This window comes from Sorex fumeus, unplaced genomic scaffold (assembly GCF_029834395.1).
Source record: "Sorex fumeus unplaced genomic scaffold, SorFum_2.1 ptg000317l, whole genome shotgun sequence".
In the NCBI taxonomy this organism is placed as follows: domain Eukaryota; kingdom Metazoa; phylum Chordata; class Mammalia; order Eulipotyphla; family Soricidae; genus Sorex; species Sorex fumeus.
The window spans coordinates 82388-101681 of record NW_026606374.1 but is presented as its reverse complement, the minus strand read 5'-3'; the positions used below and the strand labels follow the sequence as shown (position 1 = coordinate 101681).

General features: G+C 55.6%; 1 protein-coding gene across 2 annotated transcripts; it reads left to right on the top strand.

Annotated features, from left to right (window-relative positions):
- The first annotated feature begins 283 nt into the window (after positions 1-283).
- RNF2 (ring finger protein 2) lies at positions 284-16452 on the top strand. 2 transcript variants are annotated; one of them, XM_056109588.1, is made up of 7 exons: positions 284-408; positions 9436-9524; positions 10073-10233; positions 11582-11797; positions 12897-13169; positions 14081-14252; positions 14499-16452. In XM_056109588.1, exons 2-7 carry the CDS (start codon positions 9438-9440, stop codon positions 14598-14600), a joined length of 1011 nt encoding a protein of 336 aa, XP_055965563.1. In that variant the 5' UTR covers positions 284-408; positions 9436-9437; the 3' UTR covers positions 14601-16452. The 2 variants fall into 2 exon arrangements, with proteins under 2 accessions (XP_055965563.1, XP_055965564.1); XM_056109589.1 differs by lacking the exon at positions 284-408 and adding an exon at positions 5846-5925.
- The last annotated feature ends 2842 nt before the right edge of the window (positions 16453-19294 follow it).

The following is a 19294-nucleotide window of genomic DNA, read 5'->3' as shown; positions in this document are numbered from 1 at the left end:
AGGCGGGATTGGCTGGAGCGGGCGCCGGGGGCGGGGCAGAGGGCGCTCGGGGCGGGGCCCAGGGGCCGAGGAGGTCCCGCGGAGGGCGCCACAGCGGGGGCGGGCCTGTCCCGCGGAGGGGGCGGGGCCCGGCCCTCCGCGGGGCGCGGGATTGGTCGGCCGCGCGCGCCGCGGGGCGCGATTGGTGGGCGGCGGTTCCGGGGGCGGGGCCTCCTCCCTCCTCCGCCCCGCCCCGTCCCTCCCCGCAGGCCGCGCCGGCCGCGCCGGCTTCCCCCGCGGTCTCTCATGAATATTGAGCGGCCGCCGTCGTCCTTCCCGAGCTCCATTGCGGACGCCCGGGCTCGCCATATTGTGCGGCGGCGGCGGCGGCGCGGGCGGCCGGGCGGCGGCCGGCGGGGCCCGGAGCCGGTGAGCGGGGCGCGGGGCGCGGGGGCGCGGGCGCGGGCGGCGCCGCATTGTTCGGGCGCCCGGGGGGCCCGGCCGGGAGGCGGCTGAGGCGGCTGAGGGGGCGCGTGAGGCGGCGCGTGAGGCGGCTGAGGGGGCTGAGGCGGCTGAGGCGGCGCGTGAGGCGGCGGCCGGAGCCTCCTGGTCGCCCCCCCGTCGCCCCCCGCCGCCCCCCGCGCTGCTGCTCTTTTTCTCAGGAAACCGCGGCGGTCGCCTCCGGGGGGGCGACGGCGCCTCAGCGTCGCCCGAAGTTTGCGGCGGTCGCGGGGGGCTGTGGGGGAGGGGGGAGGTCCCGACCCTCCCCCCCTGCACCCCGGGTTGGGGGTGGCGGCGCCCGCCCGGAGTCCCGCGGAGGGTGGGGGAGGAGGGTGGGCGACCGCGGGCGACCGTCGCCTCAGGCCGGAGACTTGGGGGAGGGGCGGAGGAGGGGGTGGGGGACACCCCGGGGTGTGTCAGGAAGGCGCGCGCGGGAGGGTGGGGGTGTGGGGGGGGTCGCGGGAGGGTCGGGGGTCCCGACGCGCTGTCACCCGCCTCCCTCCGCCCCCCTGAGGAGATGCCGAGTTAGTCGCCTCCGAATTACTCGCCTCGCCTCAGAGCCTGTGGAGACCCCCGCGGGGTTGTTGGGTCCGAGCTGGAGAAAGGAGTCTGGTGGGAGCCAAGACGTGTGTGTGTGAGTGTGTGTGAGTGCATGTGTGTGTGAGTGCACGTGTGTGTGAATGCATGTATCTATTTGCGTACGTGTGTGAGTGCGTGCGTGTGAGTGCGTGTGTGTGAGTGCATGTGTGTGTGTGCGTGTGTGAGTGCATGTATCTATGTGCGTATGTGCGTACGTGTGTGAGTGCGTGCGTGAGTGTGCGAGTGCATGTATTTATGTGCGTGTGTGAGTGGGTGTGTGTGTGCATGTATCTATGTGCGTGCGTGTGTGAGTGCGTGTGTGAGTGCAAGTGTGTGTGTGTGTGAGTGCATGTATCTATGTGGGTACATGTGTGAGTGCGTGCGTGTGAGTGTGAGTGCATGTGTATGAGTGTGTGTGCGTATGTGTGTGCATGTATCTATGTGCGTGTGTGAGTGCATGTATCTATGCGTACGTGTGTGAGTGCATGCGTGTGTGAGTGGGTGTGTGAGTGCATGTATCTATGTGCGTACATGTGTGTGAGTGCATGCGTGTGAGTGTGTGCATGTGTCTGTGAGTACATGTGTGTGTTCCCTTTCCCCCTCCAGTGTCGCCCCCTCCCCCGCAAAAAAAAAATCATCTTGTCAGGCTCAACAGGTTTCTGAGGTAGAGGGGAGGGGCATGGGGCCGAGCCCTGGTTCTCTCCAACACCCCCCTCCCCCATCATCTCAGAGCATCAGTCACCAGGTGTGGTGGCGTTCCCCCCCCCACAAAAAAAATACCAAACCGATCTCAATTGTGCATTTTTTTAGATTATTATTACTTTTTTCTGAATGATTTTTTCCCATTTATAATTACAACTTAACAGCTTCTTTTATTATTATTATTATTATTATTATTATTATTTTGGGGTCACACCCAGGAATGCACAGGGCTGACTCCTGGCTTGCGCCCAGGATATCTCTCCTGGTGGTGCTTGGGGGACTCTATGGGATGCTGGGAATTGAACCCAGGTCGGCTGCATGCAAGGCAAACGCCCTCCCCCCTGTGCTATTGCTCGAGCCCTCCTTTCTTTTTTCTTTTTTTTTTTAAGGGAAAAAATGGTTGTGGGTATGAGATTTCATTGATTCCAAAAAAAAAGAGGTCTGGAGTGAATTCCTCAGGTCTGACTCCTGGAGAGGAATCCACATTGGAGGTCGGTCATCCTGGTGGGTGGGAGAAAAAAAAGGGGGGGGGGGAATGGATGGAGAAGGACCTGAAAAGACTCCTGGGGTCTGAGTCACTTGGAAAAAAAAACGCTTTTGGTCCTCAAAAGTTCCCTCTGGACCAAGTCTCACTTCCACCCACCCCGGCGATGCCAGTGCCGGCAATCAGAACGCCCTGGATTTCGACCCTGGCTCTGCGGGTGCCCTGCAGTGGGCGAGCTGGCTGGAGAAGGTTCCGGGCTCTCCTGGAGCAGCTTTCACCCGCCCTGTCTCTGCCCTGAGCCCAGGCGAGAGGGTTCTAGCGGAATAATGCACAGCCAGATGCTTCGCTGGCTTCGCACACGGGTCCCTCCAGAGAGAAAGGAATCACCCCAGGATGATGTGAAATCGCCGCAGTATTTCGACCGCGACTTCAGGCGCCTGATTTCTTCAAAGGCTCATTTGTGAAATCTGGAGAAACTAAGCTCTGCGCTTGTTGCAAGCCCCCACCCCCCCCCATCCCTGTGTCACTTGAGGGGGCACAAAGGCACTTTTTTTCCTGCCCTGAAGGGGTGCGTGCCCCGGGTGTTGCTTCCCGTCTCCGGGAGTCCTTGGAGGGAGCTCAGTTTGGTGGACCCTTCCCGATCTGGTCACCTCAGTCGTGGAATCGAACACTCGCCTTTGTGTAGACCCCGAGCGGAGAATGCAAGTGAGCCCCACCCCCGAGTTTTGTTTTGTTTTTTTTTTCTTTTTGGGTCACACCTGGCAATGCACAGGGGTTGCTCCTGGCTCTGCACTCAGGAGTTACTCCTGGCGGTGCTCAGGGGACCCTATGGGATGCTGGGAATCGAACCTGGGTCGACTGTGTGCAAGGCGAACGCTCTACCTGCTGTGCTATCGCTCCAGCCCCCACCCCCACCCCCGAATTTTACTAAGGGTCCAAGTGTTAACCAGTGTTCAGTCTCCTGGAGGAAGGACTCCAGACCTGGAAGCAAACTTCTTCACTTCTCAGGGGACAATGCAGTGGGCAAGCTTGACTAAAACTTCCAGAAAAATGCCTGAAAGTTGCCTTCTCCCACATTTTTTAGAGCATGAATTAATGCTACCCCCATTATGTGCCACTTGGTCCTCGTTAGGCAGTAGTCTCTCTTTCATTTATTTTTTGGTTTTGTGGGTCACGTCGGGTGATGCTCAGGGCTGACTCCTGGCTCTGCGCTCTGGAATCACTCCTGGCGGTGCTCGGGGGACCCTATGGGATGCCAGGGATCGAACCCCTGTCCGCTGCATGCAAGGCCCTCCTTGCTGTACTATTGCTCTGACCCCAGGAAGTTGTTTCTTTTTTTTTTTTTCTTTTTTGGCTTTTATTTTGGGTCACACCCGGCGATGCATAGGGGTTACTCCTGGCTCTGCACTCAGGAGTTACTCCTGGCGGCGGTGCTCAGGGGACCACATGGGATTCTGAGAATCGAACCCCGGTCGGCCGCGTGCAATGCAAACCCCCTACCCGCTGTGCTATCTCTCCAGTCCCAAGAAGTAGTTTCTTAAGTCGGATCAAGAACACTTGTCTTTTTGATTATTTTGGAAATTGAGTGGTCTCAGATTAACTTGTCTGTTGAGGGCATTGACTCTGCTGAAAAGAACCTTGTGAAAAAGAACCCGAGGTCGCTCGTCAATAGCCTGGTTGGGTCCCCGATTCCTGCCTGTCCTTCCCTTCCCTGGGCAGGGCAGTGGGGAGGCATGGAAGAGAGGTTGGCTGCTAAACGAGAGGAAGACCCCCACAGTGGGAGGGGTCAAACTGTCTTTACTGTCGAATCATTCTAGAGAATTCCCCGAGGAAGGGAGAACTTGGCGTTGGACTTTTAGCGTTGGACAGGATCTGGCCATATTTTTTCGCTCCTTGGAATAGAACTGGCATTTCGGGGGCCAGGTCGAATACCCCACAAACGTCTGCCTGCCCAGTCACAGTTCACGTGGTGTCAGGGGGACGGAGACAAACCACCAAGCAGCTGTGGGGTGAGCGGCTGGGCGGAGACAGTGAATGTCAGTGAAACATTTCCCATTTCCTCCCTTTGCTTTTCCCAGCCGCCGAGTTTAAAATCACCAAACGTTAAAGGCACTTCTAAAGACTCTGTGTCCTCAACGGGGGTCTCCGAGCTAGAGGAGTTCCCACTTGCTTTGCTTTGGGCCTTCGGTGAGTGAGCGCCGAGCAGGAAGGCTAGAGTTGCAGTGAGGGATGGTGTCTGGGATCCCCTGTGCCCCCTCCGAGTGTCGCGGAGATTCCACACGGGGCCTTGGTCAGATGCAGGCGGGCGCAGGAAGATCACCCGCAGCCCTTGGCTGGGAACTTGGAACGCTCTTCTGGACCTGGTTCTGCTTTGGGGGCCGGGGAGGGGGGCGCTGCAGGGCGAGTTGTGGGTGCTAAGGGCTGAAGCGGGGGTCTTGGCGGCTGCTGGGATCTGGAAGGGAATGCCCTGACCCGGTGCTTCCCAGCCAGTCCCTCCCCCCCCCCCCCCAGGACATTCTAAGGGGGGCATAGCACAGGACTGGGGAACATAGGAGAGGCGGCCAGGTGGGAGGGAGATGGAGAAGCACATTCTGCCCATCTGGGCTTCCAGTCTCAGCAGGGACTCAGCCTGGGGCCAGGAATCGGGTTGGAGTTCACTGACCCGTCTCTGGGCTGGAGCAGCCTATGGGCCCCTCTTGGCTGAGTCGCCGCTGCCCCCCCCCCCCCCCCCCCCCCCGCAACCAGCTTAAGGGAAGCTCTCCTTGGATCCCGTCTGGTTCCTGGATCTGCCCTGCCATGGTGGATCGTGCCCTCAGGGTTGTGGAGACTGACCCCTTTCTAGATTGTGCCCCAGGAAGACGGCCAGGAGACCCTTGTCTTTGTGCTAGCCAGTGGGAGTTACCATATTGAGTAAAGTGATTTCCCCCCCTTTTTTGAGGCCGTTTTGCAATAGTTCGGTTGAGGGTGATTTGATTTCCAGATGTGAGAATTGGAGGATAAAATAATGAGTTGATTTGCCCGGGCCAGGACCCAGAGAAGGTCGGACTACAGACTTCCCACGCACTCCCCTTCCAGAACTTGGAATGAAAGGGTTCCTTTGGATGGCTCCCCAAAACCCGTCTCCTCTTCGCCGCTAAAAATGTGGCAGCCTAGGGCTCCCGCAGCTGTTATTGGGGGAGGGAGGACAGGCCCCCCTTTCCTCTCAACAGCTCCCCGCGGCATCTCTTGAGGGTCTGACTTGTCTAGTCCCCTCTTTTCCCTCCACCCTGGCGTGGTCCCCATGGCCTCTGACTGCTCCAATCTGGCCGAGTTTTCTGCCAACCCCCCCCACCCCCGTGGGTCTTGCGAGAGATCTTAGCCTCCCTGCCAGTAATTGCATTGTGGCCTTGCTGCTGCCGCCCCTTGACCCGACCGAGACATCCAGCCAGGTCGGGCTCCCCTGGAGTCCGGCCAGATAGTTTCTAGAAGGCTCTCTTTCATACTTGGGCAAGAGAAGTGTCGTTGTATGTAACAGAAAGAACCTGGGGCAGGGAAGCTGATTTCTTGGTGTGTGATTCCACTTTGAGCAAGTCTCTGCACCTCTCTTTAAACAAACACAGCACAGCCCTTCCGGCCTGGGCCATTTTGAAGGACCCAAGTTGAGCCCTAGGTCAAAGGTTTCGTAGACAGGAGGCGCCACTGTGAATACAGGGCTAGGGGCTGGGGGACCGTTGGGGACATCGGTGGGAATGTGGTCGGGTGGCGGCGGGCAGGGGGTTGGTAGTGGTGGTGGTTGCTGCCCTTGGAGTTCGCGTATTTGAAAGAAAGTTTCTGAGTTGAGGCTGGGTGTGTGGGGGTGAGCCCCCTGCCCCTGTAATTGGCCTTGATGGTTACACAGGAACTCCCCCCTACGGGGCAGGACTTCGTGGGGGTGACCTGCAGCTCGGCAGTCTCAGCAGGAAACCAGACACCTTGTGTGACTCTTCATTGGAAATTGGCTTTTTTTTACATATAAATTATATTATAAATTTACCCTCTATATTTGTCACCAAAGAGCCCTACTCTTTGGCCCTCCGGCGTAAATGAGATGGAAATTGATGTCTGTGGTTGAGGGTTTTTTTTCCCCCTTTGGTTTTTGTCTTGATCCCACACCCTGCTGTGCTCAGGGATCACTCCTGGTGAGCTTGGGCGCACCTTTCGGGTTGCTTGGGATCGAGCCTGGGTCAGTCCTGTGCGAGGCGAGCACCTGACAGGCCTTGTTATCTCTGGTCCCCCACTATGATCGAGTCTTAATGCGCTTTTTCAGCTTGATCTGAACACTTACAGTAGTATTTGTTTGGGAAGAAACTTGCCTCCCTGAATGAGGAGGAAGGTGCTTTGGAAATAGCTTGTAGACACTTAGGGGTCAGTTGATTTGCCCTATTACCTGTCAGTGAGTGGGGAAAGGCGTGAAGGCCGCGGTGAAGCCTTGTCTGAAGTAGTTCAAGGACGTTCTTCTGTTCGTAGTGTCCTGTCGTGGTTACATTTGTGTTCTCACTTACTGTCGGGGTTGGCCCGTCTCATGAAGTGCCATGCCACCTCCCCCGACTCTGCGTGATGTTAGCATGGAAAGCAAATGTTGCAGCCCTGGATATTCCAGATGTGATAGTAATGCTGGTATTCACAGCCGCTTGACATCTTACTATCTCATTCTTACTTTTGGACAACCTGGCAGGCTACTGGATTTAACCTGCCCACATGGCAGAGTCTGGCAAACTCCCCATGGCGTACCCAGTATGCCAAATACCAGTAACAGTCACAGTCACACAAATCACAAATCATCCTGTTAATCGTCGATTGCCTCGAGCAGGCCCCAGTAACGTCTCCTTCATCCTAGCCCTGAGATTATATTCAAGGTTCTTTAGGAGAATGAGACCCATCACTGTTACTGGTATTTGGCATATTGGGGACGCCACGGGGAGTTTGCCAGACTCTGCCGTGTGGGCAGGCTACATTCGGTAGCCTGCCAGTTTGTCCAAAGTAGGAATGAGATAATAAGATGTCATAATAGGCCCAAATCCTCCACCCAGATCCTCCAAATTCCAGTAGGCGGGGGTCACACCCACCAACTGGCCCCCCTGGCGCCGTGTAATCCCACCTACGGCCAAGATTCGGAGACTAAAAACCAGCTCCCGGAAGAGAACAGTGCAGTCTCCTGCCCCCACCAGTAACAATGATGGGTCTCATTCTCCTAACCCTGAAAGGGCCTTGAATATGGCACATTTTAAAAAATCTCAGGGCTAGGACGAAGGAGACGTTACTGGGGCCTGCTCTGAGGATGATCGTGATCATGATAGTAACGCCAGTTGGGATTATTCTGAAGCCTTTTTTTTTTTCTCATTTTTGGGTCACACCTGGTAGTGCTCAGGGGTTACTCCTGGCTGCTCAGGGGACCCTGTGGGATGCTGGGAACTGAACTCGGATCGGCCTCATGCAAGACAAAGGCCCTCCCTGCTGTGCTATCGCTCCAGCCCCTATGCCGAAGACTTTTGTGTGAACTTGTGGGACCAATTAGCAGTGTTTCCCAAAGTGGGCCCTCCCACATCCCTTCCTGTGCCCCCCCCCCCCCAAAATCCCAGGGGCAATCAGCCTCCGGTGCACTTGTGGGGCGGTGTGGGGGTGTTGTTTTTCCCGTTAAAAGATTTATTTTTTTTCTTGTGAAGGGGGGAGGTGGACCAGATATGTTGAGGGACATCTGGGAGAACCAAGACAACAGATGACGCTGATGTTTCTAAGAAAGAAAACGCTACACAGTGAGGGGTTATTCATTTGGTTTGGGAGGGGCTAGCTGTGATGGAGGGGTTCCAGAGGACTCGGGGCACAGGCCAAGGGTGGAGCTCAGCAGTTGAACATTTGCTGTGCACGCGTGAGGTCCCGAGTTCGATTCCTGCTTCCGCCAGCCTTGGTCCTTCCTGCATGGATGGGATGGTGTAGGTGTAGGTTCAGTTCTCAGAAGTTACGAATAAGGAAAGAGAGGGCTGGAGAGAGAGCACAGCGGGGAGGGTGTATGCCTTGCACGCGGCTGACCCAGGTTCGATTCCCAGCATCCCTGATGGTCCCCTGAGCACCGCCAGGAGTAACCCCTGTGCATTGCAAAAAAAAAAAAAATGAGTTTCTCAGTATTAAATACTGGGATTTTGGTGGTCCTTTAATTTTTTTGAGAATTTTTTTAATTGTGGAAAATTCAGGGCATGGGGGGAAAATGGTGCACTCAGTTCTGAGTGTGCATACATGTTGATGTGTGTCCTTTTGGAGGTCGGGCCTTTTGGTTTTGTGTGGAACAGTTTGAACTGTGGTTTCTTTTGTTTGTTTTTTGGCTTTTTGGGTCACGCCTGGCAATGCTCAGGGATTCCTCCTGGCTCTGCACTCAGGAATCAGTCCTGGCGGTGCTTGGGGGGACCCTGTGGGATGCCGGGGATCGAACCTGGGTCGGCCGCATAACAGGCAAACACCCTCCCCGCTGTGCTGTCGCTCTGGTCCCCTTGAACTGTGTTTTATTGAGAGCCTAAAATGGATACATTTTTGAATCCCTAGAGTTTCCTGGGAGTTATGACCAATGTTGTGTCTTTTCCTTTTTTTTTTTTTTTTTTTTTTGCTTTTTGGGTCACACGCAGCGACGCACAGGGGTTACTCCTGGCTCTGCACTCAGGAGTGACCCCTGGCGGTGCTCAGGGGACCCTATGAGATGCTGGGAATCGAACCTGGGTCGGCTGTGTGCAAGGCAAATGCCCTCCCCGCTGTGCTGTCGCTCCAGCCCCTGTTGTGTCTTTTCCTATCATAGGAAGTTTCTGGTGTGTGTACCATTCTGTAAATAACCAATTCCCTTGAGTTGGAGCCCCAGGATCCTTCCAGTTGTATATTTTATTGAGCTGGGGTTGGGGTGGGGGGTGGTCAGCATTATAGCAGTGGGTGGAAGTCATGGAAACGATCAGTTAGGCACCGAGGTCCCGGAATGTTTCTTGACGAGCGGGACCCCAGGGCTTTGGGCCTCGGGGTGTTGAGGTTTGGACGCCTACCCTTCCTTGCAGGCGTTGAGGCACTGTGAGGGCCTTTTTGCTCTTCTCCTCCTTGGGAGTTAAGTTCCTGCTCCCCACAGTCGGGGTTGGAAGCCGACTTCCTCTTCCACCGCTATCAGCTGGGCAACACACGCGTCTTCCCCTTTGCCTTCCCAGCCATGTCTCAGGCCGTGCAGACGAACGGAACACAGCCATTGAGCAAGACCTGGGAGCTGAGCCTGTACGAGCTCCAGCGGACGCCGCAGGTGAGCCCAAGAGGGGCCTGGCCCGCAGGGACCCTCTCGCGCTGCTGTGGGATGCGCACCCCGCAGCCGGGAAGGGGGAGTGAGGGGAGCACCCCTGGGGCTGGGCCTAGATTGGCTTCTCCGAAAAATGTTGTCCAGTGGATAGACAGAGCAGTGGGTCGGGCGTTTGCCTTGGACGCTTCCGACCCGGTTCAGCCCCTAGCATCCCACGTGGTTCCCCGAAGCTGCCAGGCGTGATCCCTGCGTGCAGAGCCAGGAGCCAGCTCTGAGCACTGCCACTGGGTATGAGATGCCGGGGATTGAACCTGGGTCGGCTGTGTGCAAGGCCAGTGCCCTCTCCACTGGACTATTGCTCTGACCCCCACCCATCTATCCGTTTCTGGAAAAGCGGGGCTTGTGATTGTGATTGTTCTTCCTGGGACTTGGGGGTCTCTCCTGGGGGTGGTCGGGGGCTGCTTCCTTCCCTGCTCGGGCGCATCCCGGCCGAGCCGGGGCCTCTGGCACGCGGCCCCAGCGCCCCCGCAGGCTGACGGGGGGGTCTCTTCCAGGAGGCGATCACGGACGGCCTGGAGATCGTGGTGTCGCCACGCAGCCTGCACAGTGAGCTCATGTGCCCCATCTGCCTGGACATGCTGAAGAACACGATGACCACCAAGGAGTGTCTGCACCGCTTCTGCGCCGACTGCATCATCACAGCCCTGCGCAGCGGGTGGGCACCGCTCCCGGTGGGCAGGAGGGGGGCTTGGCAGTGAAATCCCTCTGTAGCGTGTGAGTACCTGGCCCGTGAACCCCTTGCACAGAGGGTGCGTGGAGCGGGGGTGGCGGTGCCAGAGACACCCCCTCTGTGATGGGAAGAACCTGGCGACATGACTGTCTGCGCTGCCAGTGCTGGCCGAGTTCCGAGAAAGACGTTTTCCAAAGAGTCGAGCTCTGAGATGCGTCTGAGTGTGGCTTTTCATTATTGGTCAGTCTGTGTTTTAAAACGATTGACTTGGGGCCAGAGGGATAGGACAGCAGGAAGGGCGTTTGCCTTGCTGACCCGGGTTTTGTCTCCAGCATCTTGAGTCTACCAGGAGTGATCTCTGTGCATACCCCGAACGCCATTGGGTATAACCCCCCCCAAAAAAAAACCCGATTTAGTCAATTTGTTTATCCTTGTAAGATGATTGTTCAGCTGCTTAAGTATATAAAATAATTTCCTCGGGACAGAGAGGTAGCACAGGGTTGAGACATTTGCTCCAGACGTGGAGGGCCTGGGTTCATTCCCTGGCAGTACATAGGGTGGGTTTTCCCAAGCCCCCCTCAGGAGTGATCCCTGAGCACTGTCGGGTATGGCCTCCCAAATCCCCCAAGCTATCAAGATAACAAGCACAAATATCCTGTAATATCCCTGTGAAAGGGACTTTAGTAAAAAGCGTCCACATCATCACTGAATCGTTTATGGTTCATTTTTCTTTGTTTGGCATCGATATTCTAACCGGAAACATGGTGATTTGGCAAGACTAGGTGGTTCTTAGATGGTTCTCTCTGAAGTGTCACTGCGGGGAGGGACCCGGGCTTAAGGCCCTGGCTTTATCATGTGGCCCAGCCCAGGGTGCTCCAAACACCACATAGAGTTTCCCAGTATTGCCGGGGATTCCTGAGCACAGAGACACGAGGAGGCTCTGAGCACTGCTGGGTGTGCCACAGATGACCCTCCCCCGCCCCCCAACTAGGGAAAGTAAAACATCCTTGGAGGAGTTTTTGTGTATTTGTGTAGTGGGAAGTAGTAGAGGGCGTTGGCTTTCAGACTCACCACACGGGGGGCTGGAGGGCACTGATTGAACGGGGCGAGGCTTGATTGTGAGGAGGCTCTGGATTGATCCCCAGCATCACCCACCCCGAGTAGCCTCTCGGGGTGCTGCCAGGTGTGGCTTCGAGGAAGAACGGGAAAGCAGCGCTGTGGGGCTCAAGGGGTTCCGAGATTTGGCCCAAGGAAACGTGCGTCGCGTGTAAAGGTCCTGGGGTCTGGCTCGTGCGGGGGCCTGACCCTTTCCATTTTCCCTCTCTGCCCTCAGTAATAAAGAATGCCCGACGTGTCGCAAGAAGCTCGTTTCCAAACGGTCCCTCCGGCCCGACCCCAACTTCGACGCACTCATCAGCAAGATCTACCCGAGCCGGGACGAGTACGAGGCACACCAGGAGCGGGTGCTGGCCCGCATCAGCAAGCACAACAACCAGCAGGCACTGAGCCACAGCATCGAGGAGGGGCTGAAGATCCAGGCCATGAACCGGTGTGTGTGGGCGTGTGCGGGGCCCGGCCCCTCCCCCCCCCCCCCCCCCCCCCCCCCCCGCTCTGCTCCGGAAGTGTCAGGTCTGCGCACAGCCATCACGTCGACCCCCTTGCGTGTTGAGGCTCCCCTAGTTTGGTTTTCATGCCCCGTTCAGTGTCCCTACAGGACACCCTGCTGCCACCAGGTGGCCCTTTCCAAAGTGGACAGTGAACCCCCAGCTCCTGGGCGCTCCTGGTTCCTGAGCTCTGTGGGGCCGGACCTGGGACTCTCACCCAGGTCCCGCGGTGGCCCCTGCATTGCCCCCCTTGCTGTGCCTGGAACCTCGGAGTCCCCCCTTGCCCTCTCTGTAGTCTGAGGAATCTCCCAGGCCCATCTCTCTGACTGTCATCGAAACCACCGCCCACCTGCTTGGGTTTGCCTGGCTCCATCTCCCGGCTGTGCGGCCGGGCTCTGTTCTGGGGATCCCGTCCTGGCTCTCCTTGACTCCCCGGAAGTTAAACAGGCCACTGCATAGCTTCCCCTGCAAGCCCTGTGGGTCGCGGTCTCGGATACCAAAGCCGTTAACGCAGGCCCCCCCCCCCCAACCGCCCCCAGAGCCAGGTGATCAGGTTTCAGGTTTGCATTTCAAGTGGCCACCAGGCTCAGTCCCCGGCACCATGTCATGGTCCCCTGAGCGCAGCCCAGTGTGGTCCAGAGACCCAGAGGGAAGCCCAGTGCCCATCTGGAGGAGAGGGGGAGGGTTTCAAGACCGCGCACCCCAACTCTGGCTGGGCTCAGCCCCGCTCCCCTGAGCAACCCCGAGGATGTGTGCAGGTGTGTGTGGGGGGATGGGCCTCCAGCCCAAGGCTGCTTGAGCTCTTCCCCCACACGCCACCCTCTGCACCTGAGATGCACCCCATGGGCGAGCACACCAGACGCTCCTTGGGGTTCCCACTGAGGACACACACACACACACACACACACACACACACACACACACACACACACACACGATGAAGCCCTTAAGGGAAGCCCCCAGTGTTCTCACCAGCTCGGCTGGGTTCCCATGCCCAGGTCGTTCATTCTCACCTAAACTGCGCCCCTGCGGGCCTGTCCCCAGGTTGCAGCGTGGGAAGAAGCAGCAGATCGAGAATGGCAGTGGCGCCGAGGACAACGGGGACAGCTCACACTGCAGCAACGCGTCCACGCACAGCAACCAGGAGGCGGGGCCCAGCACCAAGCGCACCAAGACGTCCGACGACTCGGGCCTGGAGCTGGACGCCGGCAACGCCGCCGTGGCCATGGACCCGGTCCTGGATGGTGCCAGTGAGATCGAGCTGGTGTTCAGGCCGCACCCCACGCTGATGGAGAAGGACGACAGCGCGCAGACCAGGTGGGGTGCCGGGTGGTCCCCAGGGGGTGCCCTGTGTCCTGTGCACTGCTGAGCACATCTGCCCCCAGGATGCGGGATGGGGCGGTTTTTTTTATTTATTATTTATTTATTTTTGCTTTTTGGGTCCTACCCGGCGATGCCCAGGGCTGACTCCTGGCTCTGCACTCAGGAATCACTCCTGGTGGTGCTCAGGGGACCCTAGGGGATGTTGGGAATCGAACCCGTGTCTGCTGTGTGCCAGGCAAACGCCCTGCCCACTGTGCTATCGCTCCAGCCCCATTGTTTGTTTTTGGTTTGGGGGCCATGCCTGGTCGTGTTCTGGGCTCGTTCCTGGTGGGATCCTGGTAATCTTAGTGTGTGGTGTTGGGGATGGAACTGTGTCGTTTGAATTCCTTCAGTGACACCGGGGTGCTAGTCAGTGCCACAGTTCACACTGGCCTGGATATGGCCTTGACTCTAGCTGCCCCAGTGAACCCAAGAAGCACCGAGACTTGGGGTGTGAGCGAGCAGATGGGGTGCCGTCCTTTCCAAAGGATCACCCCACCCCGGGCTCTTCCGCCTTCTTTTGGGGGTTTGGTTGGCTTGGTTTGGGGCCACACCCACAGTGCTCAGGACAGAGTCCTGGCACCGTGTTCCAGGATCCATCCCAGGCTGCCTGCTGGCTTGCACCTCGCACCCCTGCGGTCTGGTCTCTCCTCCCCCCAAGCTTCCCCTTCCCGGTGGCGTGTCCCACCCCGCGTTCAGGCAGGCAGAGCTCTGGTAGCTCCCGTCTGCCCTCCGCCTCTGGCACTGTGTCAGCCAGAGATGTGCCCCTTTTGCCAACGAGTGTTCCGGGAGGGGCTGGGTTCGCCTGCGGGCACCGTGGCTCAGTCACCGAGACATGTACTCTCTCCCGCGTGCCTCTTGGCCAGGTACATAAAGACGTCGGGGAACGCCACCGTTGATCACTTGTCCAAGTACCTGGCCGTGAGGTTGGCCTTGGAAGAGCTTCGGAGCAAAGGGGAATCGAACCAAATGAACCTCGACACGGCCAGTGAGAAGCAGTACACGATTTACATCGCCACGGCCAGTGGCCAGTTCACCGTAAGTCTTGGAGCCCTGGACAGACCCACTGAGACCCAAAGGGGCCGGGGTTTGAGGGGACTGGGAGGCAGGGCCCAGAGAGCAAGCCGTTAACGTTCTCATACCCTTGGCGGTTCCCACTGTGGAGCGACACGGTCCACCCTGAGGTTCTTTTTCTTCCCCTCTAAAAGCGTCAGTCTTTGTTTGTTTGTTTGTTTGTTCCATTTCTCTGAGCACTTTTGACAGCTCCTTGTGTTTCCGTTGTAGGTCCTAAATGGCTCTTTTTCTCTGGAGCTGGTCAGTGAGAAATACTGGAAAGTGAACAAGCCCATGGAACTTTACTATGCACCTACCAAGGAACACAAGTGAGCTTTGACTGCAGCCGCGCCTGCGGACGAACTTTTTTATAGCGCATTTCTTTCCTATTAAAGCTGTTGCTGTCGTGACTTCTACGGACAGAACCTTTGCTACGTCGTCCGGTTTCCTTTCTGAGCCAGACTTGTTTACACTCTTCGACTCTCCCCCCCTTAATTTAATATTTTCCTTTCGGGAAGGGACCGCAGTGAGCTTGATGCGTTTTCTTTCCTTTAACAAACAAGATCTCAGTTGTGTTTTCACAAAGTATGGTTCCGCTTGGGAGCGCCCTTCGACCCAGGAGTTTTGCCAGAGTTCTGTTCTCTGAAGTAAAAATTCAGTTGGCCACCCTTTCCCTCCCTTGAAAAGTTTTTTAGGCCTCCAGAATGTTAATAATGTGTATTTGGACTTTTTTTCCTGGAGTCTTTCTTGTATATTTATAGTTTTCTATATACGCTGTTGTATCTTTATGAAGACCAAGGCTCAAATTACCGTGCTTGACAAACAATTCTCATAGGATTATTATTTTCATGGTATTTTCTTCCATAATATCTCATTTTTAAGAAAAGTTCTTTATGAACTTGGTGTCCATTGTCATGCAATGTTGTTGTTATTATTTTTTTCCATTCTTTCCCCTCTACTTTTGGTGTGCACGATCTTGGGAAACAGTATCTCGAGTTCTAGAAGAACTTGGTTCACTTACAGACTTCACTAAAGAAAGATTCAGATGGTCTTAATAGTCTTCAAGTATATATTTAAAGAGGTGTTTTTTTTTAAATTTTTTTTTGGTATTAGTTCTACCTGTCCACTTGAGTTTCTTTATGATGTGTATTGGATAGTTTTTTTTTCCCCTGTTAAAATACCACAAGATGGAGATATTTTGCACTTTAGCCTTGAATGAAAAGTACAAGATATGTTCAGAACTTCCTAAATTCTTTTCTTCCTCGTCACCGTGGCAGTTCACGACTCCCGTGGCACGTGGCAGCATTGAAGAGTGTGTGGAGCATGAGGGGCCCGTCGCTGTCCTCCCAGCCACGACCCTTGCACAGTGACATCTGTGTCCGTGTCCGACACTCCTGGACCTGTCCTTCGCCATGTCGTTGACTGTCAGCGGACATTGTCGGGTGTTGGGGTCCAGACTCTCTGCACCCAGGCCCCGAATTGGGCCGACGCGTGTGTACTTTTTTCCGCCCTGCCCCGTGTGCAGCTACGTTTCCAAGTTGCCATCTCAGTATTTCCGAGATGGGCCTGCCTTGAGCAACAGCCCCTGCACGGGATTGGGCCCGGAGGGATTCACCCTCTAGGCTACCTTCTCCCGCAGGCCTGTCCAATTATTGTGACTATTTCTCTGTCATTTTTTGACAGATCGGGGCGGCTTGGTATTTTCACTCTTCAGCCCAATTTGCAAACAAAGGCTTTTACTTGGATTTTTTTACCATTTTTCTTGAAAAGGTTGATGAATCGGTTTTTACACTTCCTTTGGGTAACCCGTGCCATGATATTTGAAAACCACCAAAAATCAAGGAACTTTTTGTACGGAATTGCTTTTTCTGGTGTGATGTTGGGGTGTGTAGATTACTAATGCATGTCCACTTGACTATAACCCTGGTTTTGTGCTAGAACTGCTTAGATTTTATTGGTGATGTTAGTTTAGGAGTTGCATTCAGTAACCAAATTTCCCATTGTGATGACCAATTGAGATTTTTGTCTTTAAGCAAGAAGTTCTTTGTGCATATAAGCTTTGTGCTTAGAGAGTATCTGTGTTCTCATCTGTCAGTATGGGAAGTTGTAAGTAAACTCCTTGCATCCTTGCCGGATTCATTGGCTGTGTAACCCCCTTTGCAAAATACAGTTGTAGGCATTGGCTGGAGGACTGAGAGCACTGTTTGCGAGTGAGTGTGTGTGTTCTGGTGGGTGGATTCCATTCGCCATCACGACCAAACCACGGTCTCTTCGAGTATGACGTAGGTGACGTCTGTGACTGCCTTGTCTGCTGCAAATCCTCACCAAGCGTCCACAGCGCCTTGGGGTGCGTTCAGTTCAAATTGATTCTGATCAAGTGTAAACCGTCCTGTGTCCGCCCCCCGTCTGTGTAGGCGCGTGTCTGCACTCTCTGAATCGCGTTTTTTTTTTTTTACACCTAGAAGTAGAATTACATGTAATAATCGTCCTGTGTGTCTGCCTTACCTCACCCGGTGTCATGTCAGAGAGCTTCATCCGTGTTAAGAGTGTCAGAATCTCCTTCCTGTGAACAGCTGGGGGTCTGTACCGCATTCTTCTCGCCCATACGTGTTCTGATGGACATTTTTTTTTACGGTTATGAATAATGCCCTTGTAAATATTTGTACACCTGTGTCTGAGTTCTTACTTTAGATACTTCTGGGTATCTGCCTAGGGCGAAATTACTGGATGTCCCACGATAAATCTGTTGTTAATTCTTTTGTGTGGTTTTTTGTTTGTTCGGGGCCGCGCTCCGGCCCTGCTGGTTCTGCACTCAGGGACCACTCCTGGTGGGGCACAGGGTGCTGGGGGTTGAACCTGGTTCAGAGGTGTGTAAGGCAAGGGCTCCACCCCGTCGACTATCTCCAGAGCCCTGTTGTTAATGTTTTGAGGACCACTGAACTGTTTCTCGCAGTGGTCACGTCATATTTCATCGGTAATTATGGAGATTCCAACATCTCCACATCCTCACGTATTTTGGTGGGGGGGAGGGGCAGGGATTGTAGTCCACACCTGGCTGTTGCTCAGGGCTGACTCCTGGCTCTGGGCCCAGGGATCCACTCCTGGTGGCGTTTGGGGGGGATCATATGGGTATCGAACCCAGGCTGGCGGCATGTAAGGCAAGTGCCCTCCCCGCTGTGCTGTCACTCGCCCTGGATTGTTTGTGTTGAGTTTTAGGGATTCTTTTTTTCTGGGTAGGAATCGGTTCTCAGATTTACACTGTGCCGATATTTCCTCCCGTGTGTCGGACTGCCCTTCACTCTTCCTGATGGTGTTGAGGACAGACGCTCATTGCAACCAAAGTCCGGGTTGCCTGTCCGCCCTGGGGGTGCTGGCGTCCACTGCCGGGGAGATCGTCTCTCTCCTAAGGTCGTTTTATTTATTTTTGTTTTTTTTGGGTCACTCCTGGCTCTGCACTCAGGAATCACCCCTGGCGGTGCGTGGGGGACCCTATGGGATGCTGGGAATCGAACCCAGATCAGCCGCGTGCAAGGCAAACGCCCTACCCACTGTGCTATTGCTCCAGCCCCTCCTAAGGTCGTTTTAGAGCTTTTAGGTCGTTTTAGAGTTTTAGTGACTCTTGGGGCTGTTGGGGACCAAATGTGCTTCATGGATTCAGCCCATCCATCCACTCTGAGTTTTGTCTCTGGAGAAAGGTAAGGCCCTCAGCCTCTAGGCACCGCCATTTGAAGGCGGCGCAGACACCCCGCCCTGCCAAGTATTAGCAGCCACATTTCTAAATTGCTGACCCCAGGGGCCCAAGAGATTGTGCAGGGACTAAGGCACACAGCCGACTGGGGTTCGATCCCCAGTACCCCATATGGTTCAGCACTGCCAGGTATAGCACTGTGCAAAACCAGGTGAATGTACATCAGGATGCCACTTCTAGCACCTTCATTGCTCCAGGGACGTGGAGCGGGCGGTACTCTCCGAGCACACACAGGCGTGGACACAGGGCAGGGCTGGTGTGAGGGGGGTTTTTGGGGGGTAGTGTGCTGGGTAGTTTGGGGCCACAGCCGGTGGTGCTTAGGGGCTCTTCCTGGCTCTGCTCAGGAGTGGCAAGAATTGGGGTGTTGGGGACCAAATGTGCTGCTGGAGATCCGAACTGGGGTCAGCAGGGTGCACTGGCAAGTTGAAGTTATTCATGCTTGAATTTTCAAGGGGTGCAGCCAGCCACTTCCTTATACGTCATCCAAAACAGGGGTCACTCCTGAGCGGGGGGGGGTGTCAGGGAATAGCCCTGAGCAGTCCGAGCCTCCCACCCAAATGAAGTGACTTGGCTGAGAAATTGCGGCCAAGCAGACTTGGGCCGGGAGCTGAGCACGTTTTGCGTGGGCACTGATGATGAGTCGGGAGTCCAGCTTCGCAGGGCCTCAGGGTGTGGCAAACCATTTAGGGGGGATCTGTTCTCCCCAGGCTCTTGGCCTGAAGTTGACCGACTCATTCTGCATCTGGCTTTGTTCTTGGCCCTCATTTCTCCCCCAAAGCTCCACTCCTGCTTGAGCTGCGAAGCTGCGGTGGTGGCGCATCCCGCCCACAAGTGACTCTAAGGCCAGTGAGCACAGGGAAATGTGGTCATGGTTCCTTGTTGGCGGGACATGACCCCCTGCCTCCCTCTGCGGGTCTAAGGAAGACTCCCCAGAGATGGGCAGTGAGCGCAGGAAACTGTGATGGTGGTTCCTTATTGGTGGGATGTGCAGATCAATAATGGGGTTTCACACCACACTGGTGAACGTGGCATTCTGCCAGGAGGCTGCCAACCTTCGTTCACCACCGATGGGGATGGAATCTGCTGCTGCTTGTGGCACCTGCTAGGAAAAGTCCCGACAGATCACGTAACTCCCCAAACGCGAAAGCGTCGTTTCACGAATCTGCGCGTCTGCATCTGGTCCCAGTGGCCTCAGAATCACCGGAGGATCTCACCAGATTGATGGACAAAGGAGACAAGCAGGAGACAGACGATATGGAGCCATGGCCTCAGGTCGCAA